General features: G+C 46.3%; 1 protein-coding gene across 8 annotated transcripts in view; it reads left to right on the top strand.

The window, feature by feature from the left end:
• GLCE (glucuronic acid epimerase) overlaps window positions 1-19,383 on the top strand; it is a 90,561-nt gene that overhangs the window by 61,576 nt on the left and 9,602 nt on the right. For 4 of the 8 annotated variants that reach the window (XM_068107968.2, XM_068107965.2, XM_068107964.2 and 1 more), the window contains 2 exons: window positions 9,601-10,223; window positions 13,952-14,188. In XM_068107968.2, the coding sequence (XP_067964069.1) occupies window positions 9,614-10,223; window positions 13,952-14,188 (847 nt within the window). In that variant the 5' untranslated portion in view covers window positions 9,601-9,613. Of the gene's footprint in view, window positions 1-6,838; window positions 8,324-9,600; window positions 10,224-13,951; window positions 14,189-19,383 lie in introns of those variants that run through there. The other 4 variants (XM_068107962.2, XM_068107970.2, XM_078773428.1 and 1 more) reach the window with 4 other exon arrangements.

The following is a 19,383-nucleotide window of genomic DNA, read 5'->3' on the forward strand; positions in this document are numbered from 1 at the left end:
CATCAAGAGCACCACCCCACCACCAATCGGTGCAGTCACCATTGTTCATTGGAATAAAAATAAATGCGACAACCCCTAACCCTGCAGGTGTCTCTTGCTCTTCGTGTGGCCTTCAGTGGTGTTAACTATTAGTGGTTCACCTGTATGGCAGAGGTGCCACGTTGATCCATAGGTCCATCCCCGGGTGGTGCTTGGCCGCAAACGAACTGCGGTCCATTGTGGGTGGCCACAAACATTGCGGTCCATATGGTGTATCGATCCAGGCAGCCAACAGCGAAAGTGCAGGCCCACAACTGCGTAGCCAGCACCTCTCTCTCCTCTCTCTCTACCCCAAAGCCAGATCCTCGGAGGTGGGAGACAAAAGAAGAAACAAGTGAGTAAGGTGGTAAGGGCGCAAAAGTGCACGCAATATAAGGTAATGCACACTGGGGGCACATGGGAACCAGGTGAGACAGGTACGTTCCTATCGTACGCCCCCCCCCCCCACCAGGTAACCTACATGGCCCCTCCCTTACCCCTTACTGTATCCACAAAACACAACACTACCCATAAACATCTACTTTACAAATCGACAAACATCCCTACTGTCTTCCCCGTTCCTCCCATAAACCAACTTCGTCTTCTCTCCCTCCTAACCAATCAAATTTGCCATTTTCAACTCTCATCAAAATTTGCCATCTCCAACTGCACATCAAAATTTGCCATCACCAATTCGTCATCAGTCCCTCCTAGGGAGGGAGAGATGGAATCACCCCAATGTCTCATCCACGTCGTGATGCGTCTCACAAATCCACACAGCGATTCATTTCCTGCACAAAACAAAGAAAACACAGGTGTGGAGTCATCATCATCACCACAGGTAAGTGGCTGCGTATGGTGCGACAGGTTCATCAATCCTAACTATCTCCTAAATGACTTTAACAACTTTACACTACCCGGGGGCTTTCTCCGGCCAAACCATTGGCCCTCTTACACTATGGGTTCTAAAAACCAATTCCCATTGGCCAAACTGTGGTGCTTTTCAATTTGGGGTCTCACTCCCCCGATTCATCTCCCGGTGCCCTCGCACAATTTCTGGGCTGTGGCGTGTACCTCTCCCAGCGGGTCTACCCACCTGCACACATCCACCACTGCAGTTGCCTCCGAGCTTACCTGCTCCTTACCCTAACCTAACTACCTGGGGAAGGCCCTCTGGCGCTCTCCCCACTCGGTGCCCTCTCTGGCACTGGGCTGCCCGATCCACACCCGGGATCCTCAGGCACCCACTCACAACTACCGGCTCCCAGAGCCCACCTGCGGCCTCACCTGGCCGACATCCTCACAGTGGTGGAGTGCCCAACCAACTACACACACTAACAGGCTACACGCCCAGCCATTTCCACAACACTAATGCACCCATCCACAACACCATTCTGCAACCGCACCACAAATGCCAATATCCAACCACAATTTACCTATACCCTCTACCTAACACTTACACTACCCGCCCCGGGTACTCGTGAAAGGGGTCCACTCTTCCCCCATCCACACCTTCGCACCATGCACACCACTCCGTACCACTTACTCCAACTCTCTCCACACACCTGTACCTGCACACCTGTGCTCTCACACCTGGTGCCACCTGCACCCTTCTCTCCCCAAGCGCATTCGCGCTGATCCACACACTCACTACTCATACACTGCTCCACACACCTGTCCAGTTGCACACCTGTGCAATCACACCTGTTCAATTCTCACACACACGGCATCATCTCAGCTAACTACTCCCTTCTGAAACTTGCGCTTCCCAGTCGTCCCTTTAACTATTGCGCTCCCTCGTCATTATAATCCACACTAATCTACCTGCGTCCCCACTACAGGTATCAGTCACTAACTAATCTTAACGTTACCTAATGTCAATCTTCGCTAGATCCCTACACACCATATCCTAACCCACCCGGGCTAGTTTTCACTGCCATACACCCCATAAACCTAGTGCTCCTTTGCCCCCCCCTGTGAGGGATGGTGGATTTGCCATCCCACCACATCGGGGGTCTCTCACTATCAATTTTGCACGTCAAATTTCAACAAATCAAAAATTTGCCAATCACTACCCATCATCTGCCAATCACTACTGCCAATCCCTTGCCAATCATCAAATTTTGTTTTTCTCTAATTTTGGGTCCAAAACACTAACCTCATCACCCAGTCTACTCACTAATACCTCTCGGTGCGCCAATCCCTGTCCAAAGCCCGGCTTCGTAAAGCCAAGCAATGGATGCTGGTTGTTTTGTGCCAGCGGCTGGATGCGTCCGGCAGTCGGGGCAGGGACGGGGGCTTACCCGTGCCGAGATCCCACACACCACCTCGGCGTGGAGCCATCCAATGCCCCGATCTAGACCTGCCGGCACGTCTCACCAAAAAGTGGTCGCCATGACGACCCTTCCTATCCAGCCGCCCGCTCCGCCTAGTGGAGCACGGACGCGGCCGTTCAAAGCGAGGCCCGGCACGCACCGAGGGCCCGATTCGGCTAAAAGTCGACCTAACCTCTAACCCGTGTAACGTCGATGCTTCACCTGCATGCTTACACCCCGCAGCCCGTTCCTTGCTCACACATCCAGCCGTCCCCATGCTCCTCGTACCTTTCCTTACACATCCAGGTACCCTCATTCCACTCACAGCCTTGGTCACACACCTGACCACCGAACACTTTGGCACACATTCGTTGGTCGCACACCTCACCAAAACACCTCTTCGCGCCCCCCCCTCTGTCACCTCCTCTGTGACAATCACAGGTGTGCCCTCATTCGCACACCCAACCACGTGCCTCACCACCAACTCCAGCGTGCATTCCCACTCACGCTCTACCATTCCAGGTGTGCATCCTTCCATCCCAGGTGTACATCCTCGCTCACCTGTCACAACTAACTCACGCTCCTTGTCACTCTCACTACTCTCACTACTCTCACCTCCACTCGTGACAACGCACTCACCCTTACTCTTGACAGCGCACTCTTTCCTCATGCACCTGTCCGTCACACACCTTTCTCGCGCACACTCTCCAGTTACACCCTCGGTAACACTCACCACAGGTGGACACTCTTCCTTACTTCTGACAGCGCACTCTTCCCTCATGCACCTGTCCGTCACACACCTTTCTCGCGCACACTCCTGCGCACACTCTCCCGTCACACCCTCTGTAACACTTACCACACCGCGCTTCCATGTGCTCCCTCGCACACGCGCTACGACCGACTCACTCTCGCCAGCACCCTCACTACTCCTTGGCACGCACTTTTTCCTCACACACCCCAGAGTCGGACTTTCTCGCACACCTCCTCTTTCGCACACCAGACCTGTCGCACACTTCACCAACGGCCTCTCACGAACACCCGGGTCCATCTCGACCCCCAAGCTCCTTAAATCCCCTGGCGCATCATACGCGCGACCATATTGGTCACCACTTACACCGGGTCCTCTTCCTCTTCGCTTCTCCTCCATCACCTGCGAATCCCTCATCCGGTTAATGAGCACATCATCACGATCCAAACACAGACTTTGGACCAATTCTTTTATCTCCTCTTTTATCTCTTTCTTATCCCCTCTCCGTCGCTTCTTAATTTCGCTCATCCCTTCTTCCACTTCTTCTAATTTGTGCTTCACCTCTTTTATTCCCCGGTACGTCTCCTCAAGCTCATCCTCTAAGGCTACCTTGACCGTTTCCAGGTGCGTCCTCACCTGCCGGTCCTTCGTCTCCATTACCTCTATCACCTCGTCCAACCTCGTTGTCAGTCCCTCACGTACCATCTGACATTCCCTCTTCGTCGCTACCAAGTCATCTTTTAGTTCTTTCTGTGTCGCCTTTAAACCTCCTAATACCGCAGTGTTCCTTTGAACCTGCTCCACTAACTCCGTCTGTCCCACCGTCAGCTGCTCCACCTCCTGCGTCAGGTCCTCTATGCCCCCTTGTAACTTTACAGTCCCCTTTCTCACCTCCTTTTCCATGTGCTCCTCACAGTGCCTCACCTCCTCGCGCACTCCTCCGACCTCCTCACTCACTCCTCTTCTGATCTGCTCTCCCATCACTTGCATCTCCTGCCCAGATGCCACCCTCATCTGCTCCATTTCCTCCCTGTGAGCATCCAGTTTGGTTTCTACCCCCATTCTGACCCCCTCTATCTGCTGCTCCATTTGTTTAACTTCCCTTTCCGCTTGGTCCCTCATGTCCCTCAATTTGCCTTCCATACTGTTTTCTAACCCCTCTAACCCTTTTTGCATCCCTTCCATTTGATTCTCTTGAGCGGCCATTCTGTTTTCTACCCCCGTTAACCCATGTTTCACTCCCTCTATCTGATTCTCTTGAGCGGCCATTCTGTTTTCTACCCCCGTTAACCCATTCTTTACTTCTTTTATCCCGTTGTCTAACTCCTCAAAATTATTGTCTAACTTCTCAATTTTCTTGTCTAACTCCTCAAAATTATTGTCTAACTTCTCAATTTTCTTGTCTAACTCCTCAAAATTATTGTCTAACTTCTCACTGGTACCCCTCGCTTCGTCCCTCCTTACCCCCATCTGGCTTCCCATTACCCCCAATCGCTCACTCCGAGCCCTCGCTTCGTCCCTCATTACCCCCAGTTGGTTACTCTGAGCATCCATCCGGTTCCCCATTACCTTCATTTGCTCACAATGAGCATCCATCAGATTCCCCATTCTGTTTGCCCTTTCTTCATTATACTGGACCACAAGGGCCGTCATTTGTATACAAAACGAGTTCCAATCCATCGGGGGCGCTGCCACGGTCGCTGGCGCGGTGATCAGCGAGGCGCCATTTTGCGCGCCCGCTTCTTCGTGCGTGACGGCGCTATTTTGCGAACCTGCCGCCCTCACTGCTTCACTCTCCTCCTGTCCCTCATTTTGGTCCTGGATCGACCCTGCTTCACTCTCCCCTACCGGACCCCAGCTGTCTTGATCCGCCATAGCGCGACTTGCAAAATTCGAGTTTCGTAAAACAAATACAAATTTCGGCCGCTCCAAATTTTGACCAAATTTTTTTTTTCCTCTATTCGTTTTTTTTTTTCAAAATTTGGTCGGGCCTCGAATCTCACTCCCGACACCAATTGTTACCGTACTAACACAATTGGTGTCCAAAATTTGGGCTAAATAAATTTAGTCCCAGGTTCGAATCCAACTCCTGACAACCAATTGTTGCAGATACGACTTTGATGGTATGGTGGGCCGAGCGGGATGGCCGCCGTATCCGTACAAGTTACCCCGATTGCACCCGGGGTTGACTAATCGCGCTATGCTGGCTCAATAAGAAAAAGAAGACACCCGGCTGGATTACAATCACACAATACGACACCAAGGGTTCAGTTCTCAAGACCTCCGGAGGAGATTATATTCGTACGGAAAGGTCAGATTACAGGGGCTAGAGTTATAATCACAGAAAGACAGGCACTTAGACACACTCTTATATTAACCCCGGACAGACTACAGACAAACGGGACAAGGCTGACTCACACGGGGGTTGATGAAAAGGACAGCGGGTATCGATGGCTCAAGGTGCACTCTTGGCTCAAAGCAGGGTCCAGTACGGTCCGGTCCGGTCCAAAGATGCGGGGAGGTCTTGCAGCGCTCGAGGGGTGGCGACTTCTCTCTCCAGGCTGGGGGCGCATCTGACGTCACGTCCGGCAAGCGGCTGCGTATATCCGGCGGGGAGTGACACGCCCTCGGCTCGTTAGCTCCGCCCAGATGGAATCGGTCCGCCCTTCTTATTGGGTGCGGGGGGGGTTTACCAGGCTCCGCCCTTGACGAGGAGCTGACAGCCAGCCCCTTCGTGGTAACCCCGTGGGGCGCATGGATAATGGCGGCTAACCGAGCCGGAGGGAGGACGCACACTCCCCGCGCGCGCCGTTGTTGTAGTTGTTGTTGTTGTTGTTGTAGTTGTTGTTGTTGTAGTTGTTTGGGGAAGAAGATGGGAGGAGGTATGGGAAGGTCCTAAACTCACTACTGATGCCATATAATCACATTCTGGTGCAACGAAGAGTCATAATTAATGGAAACGAGGCCTTAACTGACATAGATTAAGAATAACTAGGAAGATGTCCGAAAGTTGGCTACGTGTGGTGCGGTGGACCTGGGCACGACATTTAATGGGGGAATAAGGGGAAGGTCGGCTCTACTGATTGTTATTTACATGCAATGGGACTAGGGAATGGGGGACTGGGGAAAGTTGGGGAGTATTGGAGAAAATAGGGGAATATTTACAAGCGGATATGGAGGCCAAATTCCATATTCGCAACAATATACACAGGCAGTCAATGGCATCAAACATACACGATTACAGAATATGCCATTTAGAGTTCGTCATCACTGTCCTGTGTGTCGTATCCGACAATATAGTCCGCATCGTTTTCACAGTCCGTTCCACACAAGCAAAGGTCGGTCAATTTGATTGGCAAATCGAATTGGTCGAATGGTCGATCGAATCGAATTCGATGAATCGAATTGGTCGAATGGTCGATCGAAACGATTGGTCGAATTGGTCGAATGGAATTGGTCGATTGGTCGAATTGGTCGAATCGAATTGGTCGGAATTGGCAAATGTAAACATTGATTTTCAGATTTTCCATGTAATAGCGTTTCCAAAAATGTATAGGTTTGCTAATCTACCATGATTTTGAACGAAAAAACATAGTGAACCTGACTACTATTTGAACGTTTTATTGTAGAAAAGGTACAAAAGGTAGGAAGTTCAGTGAAGCATTGATGGAAAGCATACACCATGCCATTTTCAAATCACTCATTATACTGCTTGTAATTGACATTTTCAATGTGTGCTCCGCCTCTGTTCAAACAGGCTTTGATCTTGACTCCGAAATTCTCCACAACTCGTCTGCAAGTGGCTGGAGTGGTAGCCTGACGGCAGTCCTCCGCCTCCTGCTTCAGGGTAGCTGGGGTTTGAGGTTTGTTGGCGCAACCTTGACCTTTGGCAGCACCCCAAGGGAAACAATCCAATGGATGCATCACTTCTGATCATCACCATCTCAATCATCAAACAATGATCATCAAAAAAACTCATCATCAAACAATGATCATCACCATCTGAGATGTGGGTGCCCACGCATGTGCTGTGCCCAGGCTGATGACACGATTCCCAAACAGCTGGTTGAGCAAGCCGATGGTTTCACCAGGAGTGTGCGATGGGACACCATTCTGCATCAACCATGCAAGTCTGAGTTGGTTTGGTAACAGTAGTTGAGCGAGATCACTGTGGAATCGGTGTAAGACCTCGCGGTACCGCTTGTCGTTGACTGTCACTGCCTTACCATTGCCGTCCTCGAACAATACGGTCCCAGCATACCCCATCTGGCAATCAATGCACAGAAGCAAGTGGAGTTGGGGCCCTTGAGAGACATCTCAGATACCTCCTCAGGAAGATAATGAGAGACATTTCAGACACCTCAGGAAGCTAATCACCCAGAAGATGTTGTTGTGATTGTTGATAGCCCCAATCAAATGGAACTGTGCTTCATCACTCAACCACAAGGAGTTGATCCAATTTGGGTACCTTTCCATTCTGTCACTGGACCGATCATACATTATTACTCATATGCCTTACAGATATGATGTAGGGGTAGAGCTTGAGTTCCGAAGTGAGAATGCGCCACGCCGATGAGGATGAGATCACCAGTTCTCGGGAATGGTGACTGTGGGATTTCTTAGCACTTTCGATGACAGAATGTCTCAAGATCAATGTTCCCCTGGTCCTTGGTAGCACTTGGTGTGCGGCCAATATTGCCTTTATTTTGATCTTTCACGTTTCCATGTGCTAGGAAATGCTCCACACACCGCTGAATGCTCCAATTGGAAGGTCCATTACAGGTGTGAACATTATAATACTGACAGTATCAGCGGCGCACCTGCACGTAGGATTTTGTCTTGAAACACAAAGTCATGATTTTCACTTTTTGTTCCACTGTCAACACCATAGTTGACATAGGGTCCCACTGACGACTTGTTAGAAATGGCATACCACCACCACCACCAAAACCTGCAATAGAGAAGGGCATAGCATTGGAAACAGAATATCAGGCTGCTCAAATCGTTCAGTTTTTTGAAGCACCCTGTACTTCATCTACTGGTGCCTCCACCCAAACCCAACTAAGACTACAGTTACCACTTTCCATCTCAGCAACTGACTGGCTAACAGCAAACTGCATGTTTCCTTTGTGCCAAACCAATCAAGAACGAACTATTTCCCAAGTACCTTGAAGTCACCCTTGATCGCAATCTCACGTTCCATGACCTCCCAAAATCGGTCATAGAAGAGATCAAGACCAAGGTAAACATGATCCGGAAACTCGCAGGCACAAGCAGACAGAATTAATGCATGTGACAGACCAATATACTTGAAAAATCTTCGATTTTCGCAAGTAATAAACAAATAGACATGGGTGAAAACATAACCTCCATCCACCTTCAGTGGCAGAGGTAATAACTGTCAGTATGCTCATGACTGAGCAAAACAGATCTAAACAAAGGATGGCTATAATCCCGTTATGCCAAGTCGGATAATCAAATTTATTTTTACTTTAAAAGAGCAAACGACATTAGGTGCAATGTATTGAGTCTGAATGACATCATCACAATTCCTTTGAGTAATAACATATTGTGAGGAATATGTTCGGTGTGCAATAAACGAGTAATTATATTATGGTTTGGAGTCGTGGTATACAAATACATATAGGCTTAGGCTTAGGCTTTGGTTCAAATCTAAACCCCTTCACTGTTGTGACATCAGGAACCACATGTCTGCATAAATCCTGACCAATAGGATGTGTCTGCCACATACCAACCTGGGGAGAGTGATGCTATCTGATCTCAACTGATGCCCCTCCCCTGAGCGAGCTGGCCTGTACAAGTCAAGAATGCAATAATGTTCACAGGTCTATGACTGCAGAATAGCCAGAAGTTTAATGCTTTTTAAATTGGGCTTTGGCTGTTTGTCAGAAGGTGGAGTTTGGACCACAAGTTTGGTGTATGCTGCAATCAAAGCTTACTTTACAAATAGTATTATGGACCTCATAATTTTCAAACATTTCATCATTTTTTTATGCGATTGCAATTGTATGCCTCATTTTCCTCCTTTAAATTTTCTGCGTTTGTGTGCTGGTTTTTTATATATACAATATTTATATATTTTAAGCCCAGCCATAACATTCCGTTGCATGACTAAAAGATGAAAGTGCAGAGCTCAAGTGATTATGATGGTGAAAATGAAAGCATTAAAAGCAATTTTTCATATTAGATCACTACATCATTGCTCTACCACTGCTAAACGGTCATAGTTTACTAGCATAGTGGTCATACATGTATGTGACAGTAGCAAATTGTATCCAGTGATATTAAGATTCACTTTCTGAGAGAGAGGATGGGGATGGAGAGTACTGTGGATTTGAGCGAAGGGGGATAAGATGACAAAATTGATAAAGTGCATATGTATAAAATAATATTTCACTTGTACATTTTCGATGAACTTTTATTCAATTTATATATCTCAAAGTGATCTATTAACCTCGGTATCTAATGTGCATTAAGGCATTGTTGTTGTCTCGGCAGATACGGGATCAGCATGCGCTACCTTACAGCCCGAGTCAGCTACCGCACCCTAATCATCATTTGCGCTCTCTTCGCACTTATAACGATGCTGCTGTGGAACAAGTGCAGCAGAGAAGGTGCTTTTGGACCCTTGGGACAGAGGGCGCTGAGTAGCAGCAGCAGCTCTGCAGAGCGTCGAGAGCACACGCTATTCTCCCAAGAGGCTGTGTTTCTACCCCAGGCCCTTCGTCAGGCTCCTATCGATTGCGGGCACCAGCATCCTGCCACAAAACGGTTTGAACTGCCGGTGGGACCATCACCAGCTCCAGAGTTCTTTCCTGGGCGTGGAAAAACTCAAGGCTCTAAATACGATGATGTTGATTGCCTTGTGAATGGCGATTATGTCATTACAGGGCGACAGGAGGGTGGTGAAGTTTTTCTGCCCTTTAGCTGGATTGAGAAGTATTTTGAAGTATATGGCAAGATGGCGTCATACCAAGGAGCTGAACGGTTTGAATTTTCCCATTCCTATTCAAAGGTATATGAACAACAGGGTGTATATCGGCCTGACGGAGTCTTCATGTCCTTTGAAGGTTATAACGTGGAGGTGCGTGATCGTGTGAAGTGCATCAGTGGAGTTGAAGGTTGGTTTGTCTGCCCCTCCCCGATGATCCATAGCTTGGAGCATGTTCTGGCTTGTGCATTTCTTGTTGGTTATAGCCACACACCAGAAAATTTAGTGTATATATTTTTTGTTTTAGCAGATTTAAATCTTTTTTTTTTGGCTTTGACTGGAACACTCACTACCTTACAGCCTGTTATATCTCTTTTGATACTTGTTTTTTCACTAGATGATGTGTCGCAAAATAATTGTTTCGAGAAGATGACTGAGACAGCAAAGTATGTTACTGCTAAGTTGTAGATGTCACGTTAATGTGAAACTGTTGTTTAGTATGTGGGGGACAAGGGAGGGGTGTTGAATTTTCAGAACATGCCAGGAATCTTTGTGATGTTCATGAATTTACCATAGATATTAAATGCCGAGCCTTGTTCGCTTCACATTGGGCTATCGCCGTTGCTTGGGTAATTATAGTCTAATGTAGAGAGAAAAAGATTTGGCCTTTATGTAAGGTGAAACGTGCCAAAAAGTCCAATAAGCAGTTGAAGTTTTGTCGGTCGGAGAAACGTTCGTAAAAGGCCAGCAGGGCCTGTCAGTGCATTTGAAATGCCTGTCTGGGTTAAAAAGGTGCTTTTGAGTGCTCACCACTCAACGGCACTGACGTTATCATCAACTCCCTTTGGAGCCCTCTGAGAAAGCAGACCCCCTGTGTCTTCATGTACCACGCAAGATCAATTGAAAGATATTTCAATTATTGAATCTCATTGCCATCGAGATTTAGTTGAAACCGAATATATTCCGCCTCATCTAGAGCTCGAATGAGGTCGTTCACTCTCGCCTTCGATCTCAGTCGTGTTTGTAAACTTTATATGAAAGCATTTGTTTGACAAGGTTGTTGTGTTAATATTTTAATTGTTTGCAATATCAATAATTGAAATTTTAAGTTCTTTAATTTGGTACCGTTTGGGTCAGTCCTTTTTCCTTGCACAAACCCACATGTTTGCAGGCCACCATTGACCTCATATTTGCACACTTCTCTCTTCCCCTCTCTCCGCTTTCCGCTCTCTCCGCTCTCCTCTCTTCCCCTCTCTTCTTTTCTCTTCTCCTCTCTTATTTTCTCTCCCTCTCTCTACACATATCCACCTGCCTCTCCATCTTGCTGCACACTCCCTCTCCCTTTCTCTCTCTCTTACTGGCTTCTCTCTCACAGCACAACCCCTTTTATCACCTCCTCTGTGGGCATGCCCACAGTTCCCAAGTGACCCTCCTCCCAGACTGGCTCTGCCACTCATGTGGTACGCAGTTGCTGCCACTGTGACATTACGTGGACTGGATGGCATCATGACCCCTCTTGAACCATCACAGGCCACGGAGAGGTTTTAAAAGCCACACACAGGCTGCAGACATGTCCAAAACCACCCCTCCCCTTACTCTGCTGAGTTGCCTTGCCTGGTCCACAGAGAGGACAAGTACAAATTCCGCTTTCCTACCTAATGCCAATGTCAACTATACTGCTTTTTGTGGCATAGATAAGAACAGGACAACTTCACACTTATGGGTGTCTGGTTACAAAAAATGTTCTAACCTACGTGAACACATGGACCATGATAACTTAACATCTGAGCTAATTCGTATCCTCTCCAATGTAACAATGTGTACTTCAGTTAATTTTGATTATTGTTAAAACAGGAAAATAAATGTTTATTGTTTAGTGAATGCCACACAATTAATATGCAGTTTCCTTTTACAAAACTTTACTTTTGTCTTAAAAAAACAGCTTTGAGTTATTCATGAATTTCTGATCATTGTGAAAACATTTTTCATATCAGTAAATTCAGATTTGTTCATCCTTACTTCATTAGCTCAACTTAAATGACTAACAAAAATATACACCAGCAGTAATTAATACAGGGTTAGGGTTAGGGTTATGTGGAAACAGGGAACCATGATTGTCATGGGGCCCACAAGGGGGGGAAAATGGCCTTAAAACGATCATTCATTCATTCATTCATTCAGTAATTGCTCATTTCATTTTTGGGTATGTGACAGCAGTCATTACTCATTTCATTTTTCTTTTTACCTCCGCCACCGTAGGTGGATGCAGGTTATGTTTTCACCCCTGTCTGATTGTTTGTTTGTGAACAGTATATCTCATAAAGTTGTGGACGGCTTCAAGAAAAACTTGGTGGGCAGTTTGTGCATGTGTGTGACGCGGACAAGTCGATTCGATTTTGGTGAAGATCCAAATCCAGATCAAGATTTGGGATTTAAAAAATTTTTTGTAGTGATTCTTCACCATTGAGTGATAGGGATAAGCTTATGAGCTTATGACATATGACAAAATTCGGTGAATGAGTTGGTTAGGCGACAAGAACAAGCCGATTCGATTTTGGTTCAGGTCCGAATCCAGATCTGGTCTATCAGTGGGATACAAAACGTAAACTATTCAGCCTGGCGGTGGTGTGGTGTGCTCTCTCCGGAGTGCCATTCTAGTTATTACAGTCATTAAAAAAAAACTTCACGTACTTAAAAAAATTTTTTTTACTTACATGTAATCTATCTATAATTCCAGTAATCTCTGTACGTTTGTTTGTCTGTGACCGCTGTTTCTCGACAACCACGGGTCCGATATACTTTTACCTTGCCAGGTATATTGCTGGGGACCCGAGGATGTGCCTTTTCAAGGTTTCATATTAATCGGACAATTACTTACCGAGCTATGTCCAAAAAACGATTCAACCAATCAGAGAGCAGCGAACTATCGCGTGTGCCGAACGTGGCGGACACACTCTGCCTCGGATGGCACATTTGAGAGCGTATTCATTTATTTCACGTTTGCAAACTATGTTGGCGTTAAACTATGTTTTAAAACTAATAAAAACGAATTTGCGATTCATTCGCTTTCCTGCGCGTTTGTGCACGCGATGGCGATTTCTTTACCAAACTCCGGAAGCCGTTCGCTTTGGACCAAACCATTTCATGTAAATAGAGGGGGGGGATTGTCACTGTACTCGCAAGCCGTTCGCTTTGGACCAAACCATTTCATGTAAATAGAGGGGGGGGGATATAATTTTAGATATAGATATAGTACGGGCAATGCCCTAGTACGATAAAAGAGGATAAAAAGTCTCATTGCTATGCGAAAAGTACTACTAAAGAGTGTGCTGTTTTTGCTTCTTTTTTTTTTATCATAAAACGTTTCATTAGCCCTGTCCATCGCTTAGCGGGAGACAGGGTTTTGTGCGTGTGTGTGTGTGTGTGTGTGTGTGTGTGTGTGTGTGTGTGTGTGTGTGTGTGTGTGTGTGTGTGTGTGTGTGTGTGTGTGTGCGTGGATGTATGTGCACGTTCGCATGTCCAGGGCATAACGTTTTTAACCTTTTGAGCCTTTGTCATCAAATTTTCAACAAAGCTTTATTATGAGAGTATGGAGAAGACTAGTAAATAAAATTTAAATGGATATTTCAGCTGATGTTTTCATGAAGTTTGGTTTGTAGTGTCCAAAGCGGACATGAAAGGGCTTTGTATTTGGAGATGCTTTCTCATTGTTGTTTTTTGAAATAAGAAATTCTCATTAATGTGCAACATTTGAAAGTGGGAACACATGGTAAACATTTCTGAACATTACTAACACTATATACTCCTGCCAAATATGAGGAATTCCCAGATGTGGACCACATAACTTGAAAACTTTTGTGATGATATTTATTCCTTATTTGCCAACGATATTTCTTCCAACCCCTTTATTACCCCAAGGTGTGCCCATCTCCACACAATGGGGTCCACAAGGCTACTTTTATGCCATTCAAATTGCTCAGTATGGACTGAGCCACTACAGCAAGAACTTGACGGAGAAAGCCCCACATGTGACGCTTCTTGATGGTGCTGACGTTTCAGCAGAGAAGGCTCAATGGGGCGTGGGTCTTGGCTGTTCCTTTGAGTCTGTGCGGGACCTCGAGAAGGACACACTTGTTCGACATTTTTCTGCTCCAGGTCCTTGCTCTATTTTATATTTTTTTCTCAACCTTTCTTTCCCTACTTCTGTCTCTTACTTATAGATTACTACCAGTACTACAGACCTTAATATTAAGTCTCAGCTGATAGTTGTTGCCGGGTTTGTTTATACAATTAGTGCCCCCAATTTCTAAAGGTACCATATACTTTTTTTTATAGATCTCAGGAGTACTAAACAACCATTTAGGGTTTATTTTCTTCCTTTTTTTTTTTTTTCTTCCAATGTCTGAGCTGTATCTCGGATCTGGCTGGGACTTTCAGAATGAGATTTTTCATCAATAATGGGAATACAAAGTATGCCGAGTTAACATTATTTATTTGACTTTCACATAAGTTTAAGGTCATGACCTAATTATAGACATTTTACCATTTTCACCATAACTTGACTAATGTTTGTCCGATTGGAACAAAATTTCTCTCTAGATAGCTTAGAGACTTAGAGTTTGGCGCATTTACACTTGATTTACATCATTCCCCTCAGAGTTAAAGGTCCAGGTCAAATGGCGGTCTGAAAAATAAAAAGACACATTTTCTTAATTTACCCTCCATCCATAAATCTTGAAAGTTAGTCATATGGTGGTCTGACAAAAAATATGGCCATCATTGGATCGCTGGCAGGCCAACCCTCATTGGGCACGCCAACCCTTGGCGATCTCTTTGTGATCGCAGATATCTAGTTAATTAGTACTCTCAAACTGCTTTGAGAGTCCAAAAACCAGTAAGTCTAACACATAGCTAACACGAATAGGAGTATGTAATTTTAACTTAGTAACAGTATTCATAATGTCATTTTGTCGAGAATGTGTTTTCATTAACCGTTCATGTGTCTTCTGTTAGGCATCTATATTATAGCCCCTCCAAGAATACGTAGTGATTTTCGATACCAAGCTTGTAACAATTTTACAGTAAATGTGTGTTTCAGCCTGAGATTGAAGCGAAGAAATGTCAAGTCAATCCCTCGGCAAATAAAAAGTGGGATATGCCATGAGCTTCAATGATGTCTGTGACGGATTGTAAAGACCCAAAACGTCATGAAGTTCTGAATATTTACACAGCTATGAAGTGGTGCAAAATGATTTGAGTTAATTGCACAACTGCTTCGAAACATTCATTGTAAGAATTTTATGGATCAGGTCATGCCAATAATACACCTAGTATGTTGTTTTATTTTATTTACAGAACGAAAATGATTATAATTGGTGAGCTTGGTACAGACAGATGAAAGGTGCAATAACCTTTTGTAACTACAATGTTTGTCTGGAACAAATTTGCAGGGCCATCGATGCTTCAACTGTTGAAATATTTAAACAAGTGCTGTTAGCATAATGAAAAGTAAACTGCAGATTACGTTAATGGGGGTGTGGCTATGGTGCAGGCATGATGGGTCAAATGACCAAACCCCCACAGGTCGAGGCAGCACGATTGTGTGTGCATGTGTGTCCCTCTCAGGTGCTGGCACTGTCATCACACACATACGCAAGGGTCCAGTATTGTAATTGATTAATAATGGGATCTTAACTTTTTTTACATTACAATGTGTAAATGATCAAAACAAGTGAAGGAAGTTTGAGGCAAGCATTTACCCCTCTGATACTTTCTACCCCATGGTACCTCCAGTACATTTTACTAAGCAAGGGTCCAGGCTCATGTAGGAGCTAAACAACAGAAGACGGCAAGTTTTAAAACTATCAAAGGGAAGCAGGTTTACAAACTACTGAAGGGTATGTGGAGATGGACGTGCACAAGGAAAAAACCAACAACATGCATTTTAAAGGCCATTTTCCCTGCAAGAGCGGGGGTTAGACTTGCGGTCCCCATGACAATCTTCTCCATTTTGCCCTATTTTCTGCATCTCCCCTTGTTAACCCCCTTGCCCGCATTTCTTCTTCGACCATCTTCAGCCAAGTCTTTCTTGGTCTTTCCCGTCCTCTACTTCCTTCTACATTCATTTCCATCACTCTTCTCAACCAGTCACTTTCATCTTCCTCAACACATGACCAAACCATCTCAACCTGTTTCTCTTCACAGCATCCATCACAGGCTCTATTCCCATCATCTTTCGCAATTCATCATTTGTCTTCCTCTCTCTCAACGATACTCCACACATCTACCGAACCATTCGCATTTTTTTTTTTTTTTTTTTTTTTTTTTTTTTTGTATACAAGATCGAGGCTCGTGAAAGAGCGAACATTAATCACACAGAAAGACAAACAGACACATAAAACAAATAACTTCGGGAGCGGTAGACAAGATGGGGAGAGAGGGGGAAGGACACAAACACAACATTTGAGAGCGGGGACCGAGAGACATGGAGACATCGAGAGATCTGTGGGAGGGAGAGGGCTTTGGGGGGGAGGCATGTGAAGGGGGGGAGGCATGTGAAGGGGGGGAGGCATGTGAAGGGGGGGGGGGGTGGGAGAGGTATAAACATATGGACACTGCCAGGATTTCCAGGAAATAAGTTGGAATTTCAAACAAGGTGGATCTGGGGTGAATTAGTGGGGGTAGAAAAGATCAAGGTTATGGATGGGGGAAGATAAGAGATGGTGGTGAACAGCTGTTTTAAAGACCTGGAGGGAGGAGAGGGATTGAAGGGAGTGTGGGAGTTTGTTCCACAGGCGGGAGAAAAGAGGAATGAAAGAGTGAAGGTGAGCAGAGAGCCGAGATTTCGGCAGTTTAACCATCAGAGGGTTGCTGGCAGATCTTGTGCGACCTGTAGGAATATTTGGGGGACAGAGCACAGAGAGAGCTGGGGGAGCAAGGCCGGAGAGGAGTCGGTAGAAGACAGAAAGACCACCTACCTGCCTGCGGTGAGTGAGTGAAAGGCCCTCAGAGATAGCTTCATCGCGGGAGATTCCAATGATTTTGAAAGCTTTGGATTCAACCGCGTGAAGCCGAGCCAGGTGTGAGGCAGGAGCACCAGCCCATAGGGGAGAACAGTATTCCATTGAGCTGCGGATGAAAGCCTTGTAAGTGGTGAGGAGCTCAGGTGTGCCGAGGAAGGACTTCGCACGACGGAGGATGCCCAGTCGGCGACTGGCTTTGGAGGCCAGCTTGGAAATGTGGTTTTCCCAAGAAAGATCATGGCAGATAGTGAGACCCAAAAGCTTGAGTGACAGAACTTCTTGGAGAGGATTGTTGAGAAAGTAGATGGGAGGGTTGTCCAGTCGATCTTTTCGGAGAGACATAGTAAGAGAGTGAGATTTGGCAGGATTGAAAGACATGTTCCACTTGTTTGACCAGTCTGTGATTTTGTCCAGGTCTTCAGAGAGTGAGGAGGCTGCAGACTGCCGATCTGAGGGAAGAGGAATGGAGCGGCAGAGAGTGGAGTCATCAGCAAAGAGATAGAGAGGATTTTCCAGAGAGTCAGAGAGATCATTGATAAAGACCAGAAAAAGCACAGGGCCCAGCACACTTCCTTGGGGAACTCCAGCCTGAACAGGAAGGGGAGATGAGAGAAATCCATTCAGGGCCACACGTTGACTACGACCAGAGAGGAAGTCCGCAAGCCATGCGTGGAGATTTCCATGGATACCATAGGAGGAGAGTTTGGTGAGCAGAGCTGGGTGCCAGACCGTATCAAAGGCCCTTGATATGTCAAGGGAGACAGCTCTGATTTCCTGTTTGGCATTGAGGACCTCCATCCATTGTTGAGACAGCAGAAGCAGCATGTCCAGAGTAGAGTGACCTGGTCTGAAACCAAATTGATGATCAGAGATCAAGCCATTGGAGAAGAGGAAAGATTTCATATCCGAAGCAATGATGGATTCCATGACTTTGCTGATAATTGGGAGCAGGCTGATTGGTCTGTAGTTGCAAGGATCTGTTTTTGCACCTTTTTTGTGTAAAGCGGTAATGTTTGCTGATTTCCAGGATGCTGGCAGATGACCTTGAGCAAAAGATAGGGTGAAAAGAACAGAGAGAGGGTGAGATAGAGCGGCAGAGCAGGATTTTAAGACCCGTGGGCTGATGCCGTCTGGTCCAGTTGCAGAATCAGAGTCGAGGTTTGACAAAAACTCCTCCACCTTGTCAGGAGAGAAGGACACAGAGTCCAGGAGCAGTTGGGTTCGACTGGGAAAGGTGGGAACAGAGAGAGATGGGTTTGGGACTAAGGATTTCGAGGCGAACACAGAGTTGAGGCATTCGGCTTTGTCACGTGCGATGTCAACTGTGTGGCCATTTGAGGTAAGGGAGGGGATGGAGGGGGAACAAACACCAGAAACGGATTTGACCAGACGCCACCAGGATTTGGAGGAAGGAGACAGGTTTGAGAGTTCATTCTTGAGTGAGGAGAGATAGTGCTTCCTGGCACTCCTGAGGGTAGACACACACTTGTTCCGAGCTTGGTGGAAGGAACTGAGATTTCCTTCAGTTGGATTAGCCTTCCAAGAGGCAAAGGCAAGTTGTTTCAGGGCAACTGCCTCACCACAAGATTCAGTGTACCATGGACGGGAGGAAGGGTAAGACAATTGAAGGCGAGATGGGATAAATCTGTGCATGAGAGAGATCAGTTTGCTTTGGAAGAATTCCCAGGAAGAATTGATGTCAGAGGCAGTGGAGATGGGAGACCAATCCAGACGATTGATGACTGCTTGAAGACCGTCCCAGTCGGCCTGAGTGAAATGCCAGACTCGTCGACGCTGAGGAGGCTCTCTGAGAATGGCCAGAGAGATGTCCACTTTGACAAGCACATGATCAGAAGAACCGATTGGAGCAGAAGAAGAGCAGCAGACATTAGCAGGGAAGTTTGTCATAATCAAGTCTAGAAGAGAAGATACTCCATTGGCTGAGATCCGGGTCGGGAAATTGACAGATTGTGTCAATCCCAGTGAGTCACAGAAGTCCTTTGCTGAGGTGCCATGACTAGTGAGAGAGGAACCCACACCCAACCAGGTGGCATGATGACAGTTGAAGTCACCACATATGAGGAAGAGAGAGTTGGGATGAGTGGATAGAAGTTGGTCCATGTTGTCAGACATTGAAATGTAGATGGAGTCATCACTGTTTGGGGGACGGTACAGAACACATATGAACAAAAGGTGGGAGCGGAGAGGAAGCCGTAACCAGAGGTACTCCTGCGGGTGAGGAGGAAAGAGAGCAGTGCAAGGAGAGTGAGGAAGAGAGTTTTTGACAAAGATAGCCACCCCACCACCAGGCCGAGGCTCAGGTCTATC

Source organism: Myxine glutinosa, chromosome 2, assembly GCF_964187855.1.
Source record: "Myxine glutinosa chromosome 2, kmMyxGlut1.1, whole genome shotgun sequence".
Taxonomy (NCBI): Eukaryota; Metazoa; Chordata; class Myxini; order Myxiniformes; family Myxinidae; genus Myxine; species Myxine glutinosa.